Raw genomic sequence first — 10,829 nt, 5'->3', positions numbered from 1 at the left:
TAAAAAAAATAGTTTTATTTTTTTATGTCGAAACGTATGACAAACTATGTTTTAATGCAAAATATACAGCTTATTAATAAAAACAATTATACGGTTCTCTCTAAATCTGTTACATCTATCGTATTTAATAAGTAGATGCACGTTTACCTTAGCAGCCGTCTCGGACAGCCTTTCAAATCCAAACAAATTGTTCCAAGTACAGGCATATGCAGTATTAATAAAATAAAAAATTTATATATAAAATAACTTACTGCGCGGTTATTGTAAAAAAGATTTCAAAGATAAGGTATGTAAACAATTAGAAAATCCTTCAGCACGAGTAATCGTCCTCCTCTTCGGTGGGAACGTCTTCCCGATGCTGTTTTGGATTCCATCGACGCCAGAGTACTTCCCTCACAGTGAATTCGGAAAGTATTTCGGGACTAGTTTCGCTGATATCCCGAGGTACCGACGACGGCCATAAAACTTGCGCCAAAAGTATTTCCTATTATTCGCGAACAAAACAAATTATTTATTCCGCATTGAATTAGAATGTAAACGGTTCTCTCTAAATCCGTTACATCTATCGTATTTAATAAGTAGATGCACGTTTACCTTAGCAGCCGTTTCGGACAGCCTTTCAAATCCAAACAAATTGTTCCAAGTCATAGATCGCGAGGACATGGTAGGATCAACAACTAAAGAATCCGCGTCTGCTACTTCTATTATAACGATGTAAGATGCATGATAAAAGGGTGGACCCTCTTTATAAAGCACTGAAACATTTACAAGTATTTCAGATAAAATATTAACAATATAAAAATAAATTTAAAAAGATAACGATGTAAGAGAGAGAGAGTAAAAATAATGAATACTAACAAAATTCGCCACCGTATTTTATACCGGGCTTGACCACCCAACCTTTGCTCCTGTAATAATGATAAACTACATATTTCTGTAAAAAGTCTGGCTTCTCCTTGCAAAAGTACAGCCATGCTCTGTTGATATCCAGCAAACTACCGTCGAAGTGGATCACTTGCAGGCAACCTAATCCAAAAAGAAGAAAAAAAGTCTCTTCGAATGTGAGATGCAAGGCCTCTCGTACGGGGAAACCCTCGTTCTCGATTCTCGGTTTAATATTTTTCAAATAATTCTCGGTGTCCGAGTCGCTATCTGGCAACACCAAGAGTTTTCCATGCTGATTGTCATCCTCGTTCATGCAGTCGCTTTTGAAGTCGTAACAATTCAATTTCCACGGTTCTTCTTCTTCTTTTTTCTCTTCGGAATTGTTCTTGTCATCGTGAGTGTTTGGTGAACCTTCAGCATTATCATATTTATCCGGGTCCCTATTGATAATTACGCATATATCGTCCTCCTCCGCGGAATCTAGAGTGACTTCATCGATCTCGATATTCTTCGCGTTCGTCTCGTTTCTTTGCTTACTCCCGTTTTCGATAGAATTGGAAGGAATCTCGACGACGTCGCCAATGTTCTCTTCATAGGAGATGCCTCCCTCGCATTGAGCGGTTGCTTTTTCATCTACAATTACATATAACAAATTTTCACTGAATTTTAATAAACTTTTTCCAAGAAATATTTTAATAAACTTTCACTATTCTTTTTACATTTCAATTACAATGTTAATTTAATGTTTCAATTTTATAAGATGCTATCTTCGTTCATTAATACTTTGTAGCGAGATACATTGTACATGGAATGTGTTTTTATCACATACCTTTGTAATCGGTGGCGTTCAATTCTTTGACTTCCTCGAGCCATTTTTGTCTGCAAAGCCACTGTTTGTTTCGAACAACCGGCGGTGCCCCGTACCTTGCTTTGCCAAACGATGGATAACTGCGCGACAACGATCCCTTGCCAAAAAACCCCTAGACAGACAGAGATATTCATTCTGTTGTTCGTAGGAAAGATTACTCCGATAAAAATTTATATCTTTACCATGGAATGCACCGCAGTCATCTCTTCAGGTTCAACTATACACGATCCTACATCTGTGAGATGCGCCGTGTACACTGGCCATTCCTGCGTTTCGTTCAGTGGGATGGGAAATGGCAATTGTGGCCTCAATCTCGTCCTTTTCTTCTTCGGTTCTCGCAGATTCATGTTTCAACTACAAGCGGATAATAATGTAAAGTTTTGGGAAACAAATTGTTACATTTAAATATTTTGTAAGATATCCACTAGGATCAGTCACAAAACTCTTGCACAGCGTTATTTAATTATCTTTAACATAAAAAATTAATAAAGCTACCCAACTCACAGTTCAAGTATAATATCAGAAACATATAACTATAAATTTCAGAATTCAAATCAAGACTGTAATCCAGATTTTATGGTTAAAAAACTAAATAAATTTCAACGCTAAACAATGGCTTTTCCTTTTATGTAAGATATGTAAATTTTCTCTTTACGTAAAGGAAATAACAATTAACTTTATATAAGAGAGATATAATAATTAACTTTATATAAGAGAGAGAGATTTAACAATAACCTGTGAAAATATAAATTATCAGCTCCTTTACGCAAAAATTATTTTGTGTGACATTCCAAGCACATATTTTAAACAGTAAGCAACGAGGAAAATATATTTTCACGCTTACACTATCAATTTATTATCAATTATCCGAAAATATTTACCTTTTCGAATGACTGATGACTAGATTATAAATTAGATCAGAAACACAGGCTTGCCAAACTACAGGTCTGTTCTGTAACAAAAAGTTGAGTTGTGTGGGACAAACCTAACGTAAAAAGGCCACGTTATTGCGTGCGACGAGCCCGATCTGTCGCGAGTTGTGCGGATTCATCGTCCCTGCTCTGGGCTCTGGATTCTATGATGAGAGTGCGATAACAGGTTATCTGATCGACGTCATATCGCCGACAGTCGGCACGATTCGGAAGTTTCTTCTCCGTCGTTGAGGTCCAGGTACCTTCAGTTGTCCTCGCGCCGCAATTCGCCGCTGCAGGTGAGTGCCGCCGAACTACGGTAAACTCCGTTGCCGCGATTTTTAGGTTAGGGCGCTCCCCGCGCCCGCGACCTTCACCGTCGCCTCTTGCTCGTCGTCACTTATTAAATTCTTCGTTGAATTCCTCGTCGAATAGACTACGAATCTGACTTGAATATTGATTTCAGAATCGTAACGGACGCTAATTCATGAACAGCATAGGCGAGGCATGCAACGATCTGAAGCAACAGTACGACGCCTGCTTTCACACGTGGTTCTCCGAGAAATTCTTGAAAGGTGACACGAGTGACAGCACATGCTCGCACTTATTCAAAATGTATCAGCAGTGTGTCAAGGTAATTAAAGCGGGATTGTAATCCTTAGGAAATCCGCAAGTGTATAACGCATGAAAAGGGGGAGAGAGAGAGAGCGAGGGTGTAAAATAGCGAGGGTGGCAACATGGAGGCTTGCAGTGAGTTGAAACAGAAGTACGACGCCTGTTTCAACAGTTGGTTCTCCGAAAACTTTTTAAAGGGGGATACCAACGATTCGATGTGCGCTCCCTTGCTTAAAGTCTATAAAGATTGCGTAGCGGTAAGTTCTGTGAGGCTCTCCCTTCTCCGCGGGGGGGTCAGATCCCGATGAGCTGTCGATATCGTTCGGAGAAACACATTTTATTAAAAAAAAAAAAACCTTCGAGTGAAGGAGCCAGCGACGTCAGTAATTCTGCGTTTTCGTGTTTTAGAAAGCCATGAAGGAGCACCATATTGAACTGAAAGATATGGAAACGAATTATTTGGAAACCGAGAAGGAGAAGCCGCCACACAGTTGACATAAAGACATTTGCACGTTCACATCTGGGTAGCTACGCAGCTTTTTCACGGACAATCGGCAACGCAAACAGTGCAACTTTGGACGTCGTTCCTACTTCTTACGATGAACAGTTAAAATTAACTGAACTATAGTTAATTGATAGTTAAATGTTGCCGACTAGCCGCTGCACTATTGTTGCCGAACATTCTACACACAAGTGACATTAAAACATTTTAATTGTTGTAACAAGAGAAACTATGTACATATAATGTCTGTGTATTATCTATACGTAATATATACATGTCATTAATAGCAAATTTAATTGGTTCTGTAATTTTAACATTCTTTATTATATGACATCTTGGATTTTTCTTCAAAGACCTACACTTTGTGCAGACAAAACCTGTATAAAATAACTTCAATTGTTGTAAATCAAATAGTAACTGGATAACGTAAAATAAATAAATTTACAGAGCTAGTAAATATATAGCTAAAGAACTTTTACATGTCTTTTCGTTGGAACAAGAGAGAAAGAAATACGTTTGCTCAAAGAAAAAAAAAGCAGAGCAAAAATATTCAACGACGGCAATAAGTTGTTATTTGTTTTCACAGCATTCAGATCTTATAACTTTCTAATATTAGTCCGTTTTAAATATAAAAATGTAATTTATTTTCGTTATATAAATTGACGAAGAAGAGACCTTTTGAATTCCTGTAGTATTTATTAATCACTGTTTTTGGATTCCGCGTCAGACGAGGATGGAGTACTCTCTATGGGTTCTTCCGCATCGCTTTCATCCGACTGATCGCGTTTTCTCTTTTTCACCGTTTTCTTTCCAGCATTCTCCGCCGACCTCTTCTCAGGTTTTTTCTTCTTATCCTTCTCGTCTTCGCTTTCGTTGTCGGAACGCTTCTTTTCGGACTTCTTGCTCTCATCGCTACTACTATCGTCGTCGCTAATATACTCTTTGCTCTTGAAAGAGGTACCACTCATTAGCTTGCTAGGCGACTCTTTCTTAATTTCCTTCTTCTTCTTCTCTGTCTTCTTTTCTTTATCTTTATCTTTAGTTTTACCGCCCCCGCTCTCTTCGTATTCTTTCATCGATGCCGCATATTCCTTCTTAGCCTTGGCCGCCTTTGCCTCCCATTCAGATTTGTCCTTAAGCTCTCGCCACATCTCGCCTCCCTTTTTCGCAATTTCCGTCACGCCTATTCCCGGATTGTCCGCCTTGATACCGTCGCGTGCGCTGTTCAGCCACAGCATGAACGCCGTCGGAGGCCTCTTCGGTTTGTTCGCGTCTCTCTCCTTCTTCGGCTTCCTCTGCTTTCGCGGCTTCTCCGACACCGTTTTTGCTGACTTGGATTTCTTCTCCTTCTTCTCTTTCTTCTCCTTTTTGTGACTGGCCGCAGATGCGTCTGAATCCTCGCTCTCAGAACTATTAGGATTACTGTCATATTCCTCGGCGACATCGCTTTCATCTTGATTCGGATTAAAGTCCTCATCGGTCGAGCCTTCCTCAGAATCTTGATTCTCCTCGCCGTCGCGTTCCTGTGCCTCCGCCTTGACTCGCGCCAAGTAAGCGTCCGGTTCGTCCTCCTGATCGCTGTCGCCGAAGTCCTCGTCGTAATTGAGTTTGTCGCTCTTGCCGCGATTTTTGACACGCAATTTCTTTGCCGTGATAAAGTCGAACAGTTTACCATATTCTTCCTTCTCAATGCTGCTAAATGTGTGCACCACTCCGCTCGTAAGCTCGATTTCAAAGTCAAAAGATCTAGTCGATCCGCCACCACGCGCAAAGTTTACTGAGGCTATCTCTTCGAAACGGATATGTATTGGAGGTTTGTGCACATAGATAAAACCTCGCTCGAGCGGATATAGATATCCTGCCGCAGCTTTAAAGGAGCAACTAATGGCGGGTGTCCCAGTGTGACCAGTGAAATGCCCAGGGCCAGTCAACTTTCGATTAATGATCACCTTCATCACCTGTAAACAAATAATTTTCGCATGAAGATAAAAATATAAACACTAGAAGTTTTCTTTCTCTTTATTTTTTTTACTAACCTTGCCGAGCACTTCGTACGTGGGTCCCGATAATTCTTTAGTCAGCTTATCTTCATACTTTTCCTTCAATTCCTTTTCAGTAAACGGTAATTCAATTGAAGTTTCCTCTTCCTGATTGAAGAGGAGCACTAAGTAGTGATAGCGCGTTTGGCCTTGTTTGATGGGCGGATCTAAGCTCACGACAAAAAACATTTGCCGATTATCCTTGTGCGGAAGTAAAAAGAGTCTCAATACAGTGGACATGGGTATTTTGTAGTCGAAGGTTTTGCCGTGCAGTTGAAAGAAGGACTGGAAGATCTTGATGTCGTAACGACCACGCGGCGTTAGACAATGAATCTCCCTGAATATAGCTATCGCGTCGCCGCTCACACTGATCACGGATGCCTTATCCATCACCTGTCGTAATCGAGAAATGTATTAGTCTTCTGTTTTCAGTTTTAAGTCTGCAAATATATTCCCGTGCATATGTACAGTCTAAATCCTCTCTCACCTGTTGATGGAACGCCTCGACGGGATCTTGATCGGCGCTGTCGCTAACGGGAATGTGAAACCTCATCTCCATCAGACTGACCGGAGCGTCGTCGTTCTGATGGAACTCCAATGTCACCTCGTTCTTTCCCGTGTTACACTGCGACACGTCGTACAAGGGTATTTCGAAAGCGGTGTGATGACCGACGTCGAAGCTCAAGACAGATCCGTTGAACTTTGCGGTGCCCCAGTTCCAGCCCTTCAAACTCAGCTCCTTCTCCAACATGTCCTTCTTATAATTGACGGAGAAGAACTTGGCGATCTTCTCCTGATCGGCCTCCTTGAAGCCTTTGAAGCGATGCAGAGTGCCGTTTTTCAGAAAGATACGCAAGCCCCAGGTCCCAATGAACTTCTGGTAGTTGACCATCTCCATATCGGAGGCGGAGATCTGTTCGACCTTTCCCGTCTTTTGATTCTTGAAGATCAAGTGCTGATCGGTTAACTTCAGCCTGCCCGGCGTCTAGCAACAATAGAAAACGATTCGTCGATTATATATAAATCACTCGAGAGATTCTCACATAATTATCCGTACACTAGAAAATTCCATCATCTTCAAAAGCGTATTTTTAGCAAAGCTGAAATCGAAGCTGAACGATTGAAGATATTGGGCAAATTTCGCGCAATTGGAAGACAGATTGCCGTTCAAACTCAAAATAGGTAATTCAGAAACATGGTGTTTCGCTTATCGATGAGGATTAAATCACGTGCGCGACATTATTTAAATTGTTTTGAAAGCCGACGAGGAGCCGTCTCTTACCATAGCGCCCTTAACCTCGGCGAAGATGTCCGGATATTCTAGGAAATCCATCCTGAGGAATTGTCCGAGAGCCTTATTCGATTTAATCTAACGACAAACGATGTCCCGGAAAATCGTGCAAACCACTCTCTCCGAACGGCAGATGCGCAATAACGAATCGGACATGTGTTATTTTCTACTGACGAGGTCGACCCGTCGACGAGGTTACAACACAAAACGCGGCAACGCGCTAATTGGGAAAAGATGGCGGTTGAGGCGTGGGGGAGCAGCAGAGGCACGCCACCAAATCACGCGCGATTGGCCATCGAGTAGAGATTTTCGCGAAGTTCCCGAAAGTTTCTCCGTTTGCTAACCAATCGTGCGACGTTTCCTTTTGTATCGAAGTTAGCAGTCAGCTAGTTCCAAATTCACCCAAGTTAACCGCCGTGTTTAAAAAGACCGAGATAACTTTCTTTTTCAGGAAAAATTTATTATAAATAAATATGTTTTCAGATACTTCAGCGAAATCGAATTGAAATAATGAAATGTTAGAAACCAAGCGTGAAGCGTCGCGGCATACTTAATCTTAAAATAAAATGAGATGTACAAGTATCAATTATTTAGTAAAGCAACAGTATACATTCTTTTTCTTATTTAAAATTTGAGATTGTATATATATCTTGAGATCAAGTAAAATTATGACACTCCTGACCGGTTTTCTTCCATTCTTCAAAGCTGAAATAGTTTCCTGTAAATGTTCAAAAGTTTTGGTACAAGCAGATTGATCATTACGTTGTTAAAAGTACAATCAAAAAGGTATAAATAAGAGGTATAAAAAAAGATATAAATGTAATAACAAAATATCCTGTTTCTTAAAACAGGATATTCTTGTATTTTTTTTTTTTTTTAAGTAATGCTTTAATACAATTAAATGTTATTCTATTATCACAATTCATAGAGAGAAATCAGTTGCAATTTACAATCTGATCCCTTTTGTCATGTCTTTCAGTCTCTGTTTAATACAATCTAAGCAATACAATCTAATGCATTCGAATAACGATAAATGTAATGTTACTGTCATCAGTTCATTAACAAACTTTTTAACCAATCATCTGAATCATCAAGCTGGCACATGTCTACAGGCTGGCACATATCTACAGGCTGGCTTTCATTGTTCAAAATGTCTTCTAATAACGCGTCTAGGTCACTATTACATTTATTCACTTCGTTCGTTGCACCTGCGCTATTTGTAATATTTATATCGATTAGCGTTTTCATAGGTTCCGATAATGTCTCCGCGCCAAAATTCGCTTCCACGCCGCTCGCTGTAGCGTCCGATTGCAGCTTGCCACTTTCGCCTCCGGTCTTACACCGCGTATTTAAATCGAGCTGCGTGCACTCGTTGTCAGACACGTCGAAATTCTTGGAAAAATCCATTATGCTCGCGTCCATGAGCGAATGCTCCTGTTCCTGTATTTGTCTATTGTCGCAATGTTCGCTGTGCGCGACATTAGAAAAGATTGTAAGATTGATATTAGTCTTTTCGATGCTGGTGATCTTGGGCAGCAATCTAAAAATATTAACGCCCTCAATCTGTTCATTCGTAATGCCTCTATCTTCTTCAGTGGACGTAATGCTTCCCAATTCCGGTGATTCATTCGAGGCAATGTATTCGCACTGAGGCAACGTTCCAACTTTATCCTCCGCCGGAGGATTGGGCGAATATTCGGTGCTCGCGATCTCGGTCAACTCTTTGGAGAGCTCTCCTCCGGGGGTTACCGGTGGTGTGTAGAGCGAAAGCTCCATCAGCGCGGGCATGTCCTCCTCTTTGGCGAAACTCAATTCTTCGTCCCAGTTGCAGGAGAGGGCTGGTCTAGGGAAGAATTTTAATTCCTCGTAACCGATCGGCCAGACGCACTGAAATACGAGAAGAACCGTGAGTGCGGATGCAAAGAAAGTATAGAAAAAAAAGAAAAAGGGACAAGAAAAGATTTGTTTACTTGGTCCGACTCGCAGGAGAACATTGCTTCTTCTAGGTTGACCTGAAATACCTTCACTCTTCTCTTAATGCCATTCTTCGCGCACAACGGACAGAATTTCTCCATCCTAGCTGTAACAATCGCGGCGATTAGTTTATTTCACACGAAAACAGGCTCGATGGGGCGGGTGTAAACAATGAATCGTGCAGCTTTTTGCGCACGAACTTCGTGATTGCAAAATAAAATAAACGTACGTTCCGTAGCTAATCAAGCGCGACTAATAACGCCTCGGATGTTTTACATAATTGAATATTGCAACGTTTAACTATGTAGCTTTCGTCAACGCGTGCTCTCGAGCCGCTAAACGCGAATAACAATAACCTACGAAACGCCGGCATTTCTCGCTGGGGCAAAAAAAAAAGCGAAGCAAAGTCCATCCTTGCCGAGGATCAAAACCGCAACTCGAGAGATAATTCCGATCGTCGGTAACTCAGAGAGAGACCCTAAAATTCATTGTGTTGCATTCAAATTTTCGGAAAGAAGAGAAGAAAAATTGTCAAATATTTCAGAAAATGCTACATCGAATATCGTGTTTAGATTTTTAAATACGTACATGTATTTGTTCAATATTCTTTACGTTTTATTTGCAATTTTTGGTCTTAAAATTTTATCGCTATCGCCTCGCAAAAACTTGTACCTCTGTAAAAAACTTAATGCGGACACAGATTATATCATTATATATTCATTATAATATACCAGACCTCTGTTGCTCTGTTGCGATATCAGATTGTTATACATTATACAAACTCACACACTTTAGTTTAATTATCGGCCGCTTGGTGCCTATCACCTTGTATCTTTGCGATTATTTAAGTTGTTTGCAAAATTTATGTTATACATTTATATTAGAATTTATAATATTTTAGTCGAAAATCTTGCAAATAATTGGATAACATTAATTCTTCAATATTAACTAGGTTTTATTATTTAGTTTAATTCCACTATTAGCTTCATTTCGGAAAAATAAAATTAACAAAAAGTTTCCTTAATTCTCGATAGCGGTTGTTTTGTAATGATTCTTATATGAGGATGAAGCATAGATGGGTACTTTGGATCCTACAAGGCAGAATTAACTCATGGTCGGATCTTGTATACTCATAAGATCGTTCTCGTCATACACTCGAAATGTTGTGTGGTCCATTTTACTTGCTGGGGATGGTATAGTCTTAAAGACTGTCCCAGACATTCGGGACGGTCTTTTGAGTATACGTTCGGACTGTGAATATTGTTCCTAAGGATCTGGTAGTCTGATACTAGTCAGAAAAGCGTTTACCTTTACCTGGACCTTCCATTTAAATTTCTAAACTCAATAAGACTGACTACATCACCTCGCCAATCCAATCATTAGGAAATTGTTTCTTTATTCGGTTTTTACCATCACATTGGCTTTAACTCAATCTCATTATAATAGGAACTAATAAAATTCAAACAAAATATAAACATGGCATATATAGCATTGCACGTGCGAGGATAACCGTGGTTGAATCAATTAGGTATTGATCACATATTCGAGATAGATATTGGGACACAATACTATGTCGTTACCGAGGATTTGTGTATCGATCATAATTGTATTTAATCTTCGATCATCCTCAAATACTATACTGCTTTAATCGATACATATCACAGTAAAAATCGAGTAAAAAATAGCAGTTTCCTTGTTCATTTAATATATTAATAAATATTAATAAATATTAATAAATATACTA

General features: G+C 39.8%; 4 protein-coding genes across 7 annotated transcripts; 1 reads left to right on the top strand and 3 right to left on the bottom strand.

Annotated features, from left to right (window-relative positions):
* Window positions 1–46: 46 nt before the first annotated feature.
* Tsen2 (tRNA splicing endonuclease subunit 2) lies at window positions 47–2,879 on the bottom strand. 3 transcript variants are annotated; one of them, XM_071789445.1, is made up of 6 exons: window positions 2,739–2,879; window positions 1,936–2,107; window positions 1,715–1,865; window positions 859–1,518; window positions 595–755; window positions 47–484 (listed from the first exon to the last, which is right to left on the bottom strand). In XM_071789445.1, exons 2-6 carry the CDS (start codon window positions 2,098–2,100, stop codon window positions 311–313), a joined length of 1,311 nt encoding a protein of 436 aa, XP_071645546.1. In that variant the 5' UTR covers window positions 2,101–2,107; window positions 2,739–2,879; the 3' UTR covers window positions 47–310. The 3 variants fall into 3 exon arrangements, with proteins under 3 accessions (XP_071645546.1, XP_071645547.1, XP_071645545.1); XM_071789446.1 differs by lacking the exon at window positions 2,739–2,879 and adding an exon at window positions 2,258–2,388; XM_071789444.1 differs by having other exon boundaries at window positions 48–484; window positions 2,635–2,775.
* LOC139819767 (TP53-regulated inhibitor of apoptosis 1) lies at window positions 2,822–4,072 on the top strand. The gene is made up of 3 exons (XM_071789459.1): window positions 2,822–2,963; window positions 3,131–3,298; window positions 3,688–4,072. Exons 2-3 carry the CDS (start codon window positions 3,152–3,154, stop codon window positions 3,772–3,774), a joined length of 234 nt encoding a protein of 77 aa, XP_071645560.1. The 5' UTR covers window positions 2,822–2,963; window positions 3,131–3,151; the 3' UTR covers window positions 3,775–4,072.
* Window positions 4,073–4,328: 256 nt separating this feature from the next.
* Ssrp (structure specific recognition protein) lies at window positions 4,329–7,336 on the bottom strand. The gene is made up of 4 exons (XM_071789427.1): window positions 7,103–7,336; window positions 6,308–6,805; window positions 5,818–6,213; window positions 4,329–5,739 (listed from the first exon to the last, which is right to left on the bottom strand). Exons 1-4 carry the CDS (start codon window positions 7,151–7,153, stop codon window positions 4,480–4,482), a joined length of 2,205 nt encoding a protein of 734 aa, XP_071645528.1. The 5' UTR covers window positions 7,154–7,336; the 3' UTR covers window positions 4,329–4,479.
* Window positions 7,337–7,723: 387 nt separating this feature from the next.
* Window positions 7,724–9,475, bottom strand: LOC139818635 (uncharacterized). Of its 2 annotated transcripts, none has more exons than XM_071787443.1 (3): window positions 9,315–9,474; window positions 9,082–9,187; window positions 7,724–8,998 (listed from the first exon to the last, which is right to left on the bottom strand). In XM_071787443.1, exons 2-3 carry the CDS (start codon window positions 9,184–9,186, stop codon window positions 8,162–8,164), a joined length of 942 nt encoding a protein of 313 aa, XP_071643544.1. In that variant the 5' UTR covers window position 9,187; window positions 9,315–9,474; the 3' UTR covers window positions 7,724–8,161. The 2 variants fall into 2 exon arrangements, with proteins under 2 accessions (XP_071643544.1, XP_071643543.1); XM_071787442.1 differs by having other exon boundaries at window positions 7,725–8,998; window positions 9,082–9,191; window positions 9,315–9,475.
* Window positions 9,476–10,829: the final 1,354 nt, after the last annotated feature.

The sequence above is a fragment of the Temnothorax longispinosus genome, chromosome 9 (assembly GCF_030848805.1).
Source record: "Temnothorax longispinosus isolate EJ_2023e chromosome 9, Tlon_JGU_v1, whole genome shotgun sequence".
NCBI classification, from domain to species: Eukaryota; Metazoa; Arthropoda; class Insecta; order Hymenoptera; family Formicidae; genus Temnothorax; species Temnothorax longispinosus.
The sequence above is the reverse complement of the archived record's forward strand: the minus strand, read 5'-3'. Positions and strand labels throughout refer to the sequence as shown.

Excerpts from the sequence above, each read along its gene's own strand:
- LOC139819767 (XM_071789459.1), top strand. The coding sequence starts at position 3,152 with ATGAACAGCATAGGCGAGGCATGCAACGATCTGAAGCAACAGTACGAC. Across the intron at positions 3,299-3,687 it reads TGTATCAGCAGTGTGTCAAG|AAAGCCATGAAGGAGCACCA; the intron begins GTAATTAAAGCG and ends TTCGTGTTTTAG.
- LOC139818635 (XM_071787442.1), bottom strand. The coding sequence starts at position 9,186 with ATGGAGAAATTCTGTCCGTTGTGCGCGAAGAATGGCATTAAGAGAAGA. Across the intron at positions 8,999-9,081 it reads TCTCCTGCGAGTCGGACCAA|TGCGTCTGGCCGATCGGTTA; the intron begins GTAAACAAATCT and ends CTCGTATTTCAG.
- Tsen2 (XM_071789445.1), bottom strand. The coding sequence starts at position 2,100 with ATGAATCTGCGAGAACCGAAGAAGAAAAGGACGAGATTGAGGCCACAA. Across the intron at positions 1,519-1,714 it reads GAACGCCACCGATTACAAAG|ATGAAAAAGCAACCGCTCAA; the intron begins GTATGTGATAAA and ends ATGTAATTGTAG. Across the intron at positions 756-858 it reads AAAATACGGTGGCGAATTTT|TGCTTTATAAAGAGGGTCCA; the intron begins GTTAGTATTCAT and ends TAAATGTTTCAG.
- Ssrp (XM_071789427.1), bottom strand. The coding sequence starts at position 7,153 with ATGGATTTCCTAGAATATCCGGACATCTTCGCCGAGGTTAAGGGCGCT. Across the intron at positions 6,806-7,102 it reads CCGAGGTTAAGGGCGCTATG|ACGCCGGGCAGGCTGAAGTT; the intron begins GTAAGAGACGGC and ends TATTGTTGCTAG. Across the intron at positions 5,740-5,817 it reads CGTACGAAGTGCTCGGCAAG|GTGATGAAGGTGATCATTAA; the intron begins GTTAGTAAAAAA and ends ATTTGTTTACAG.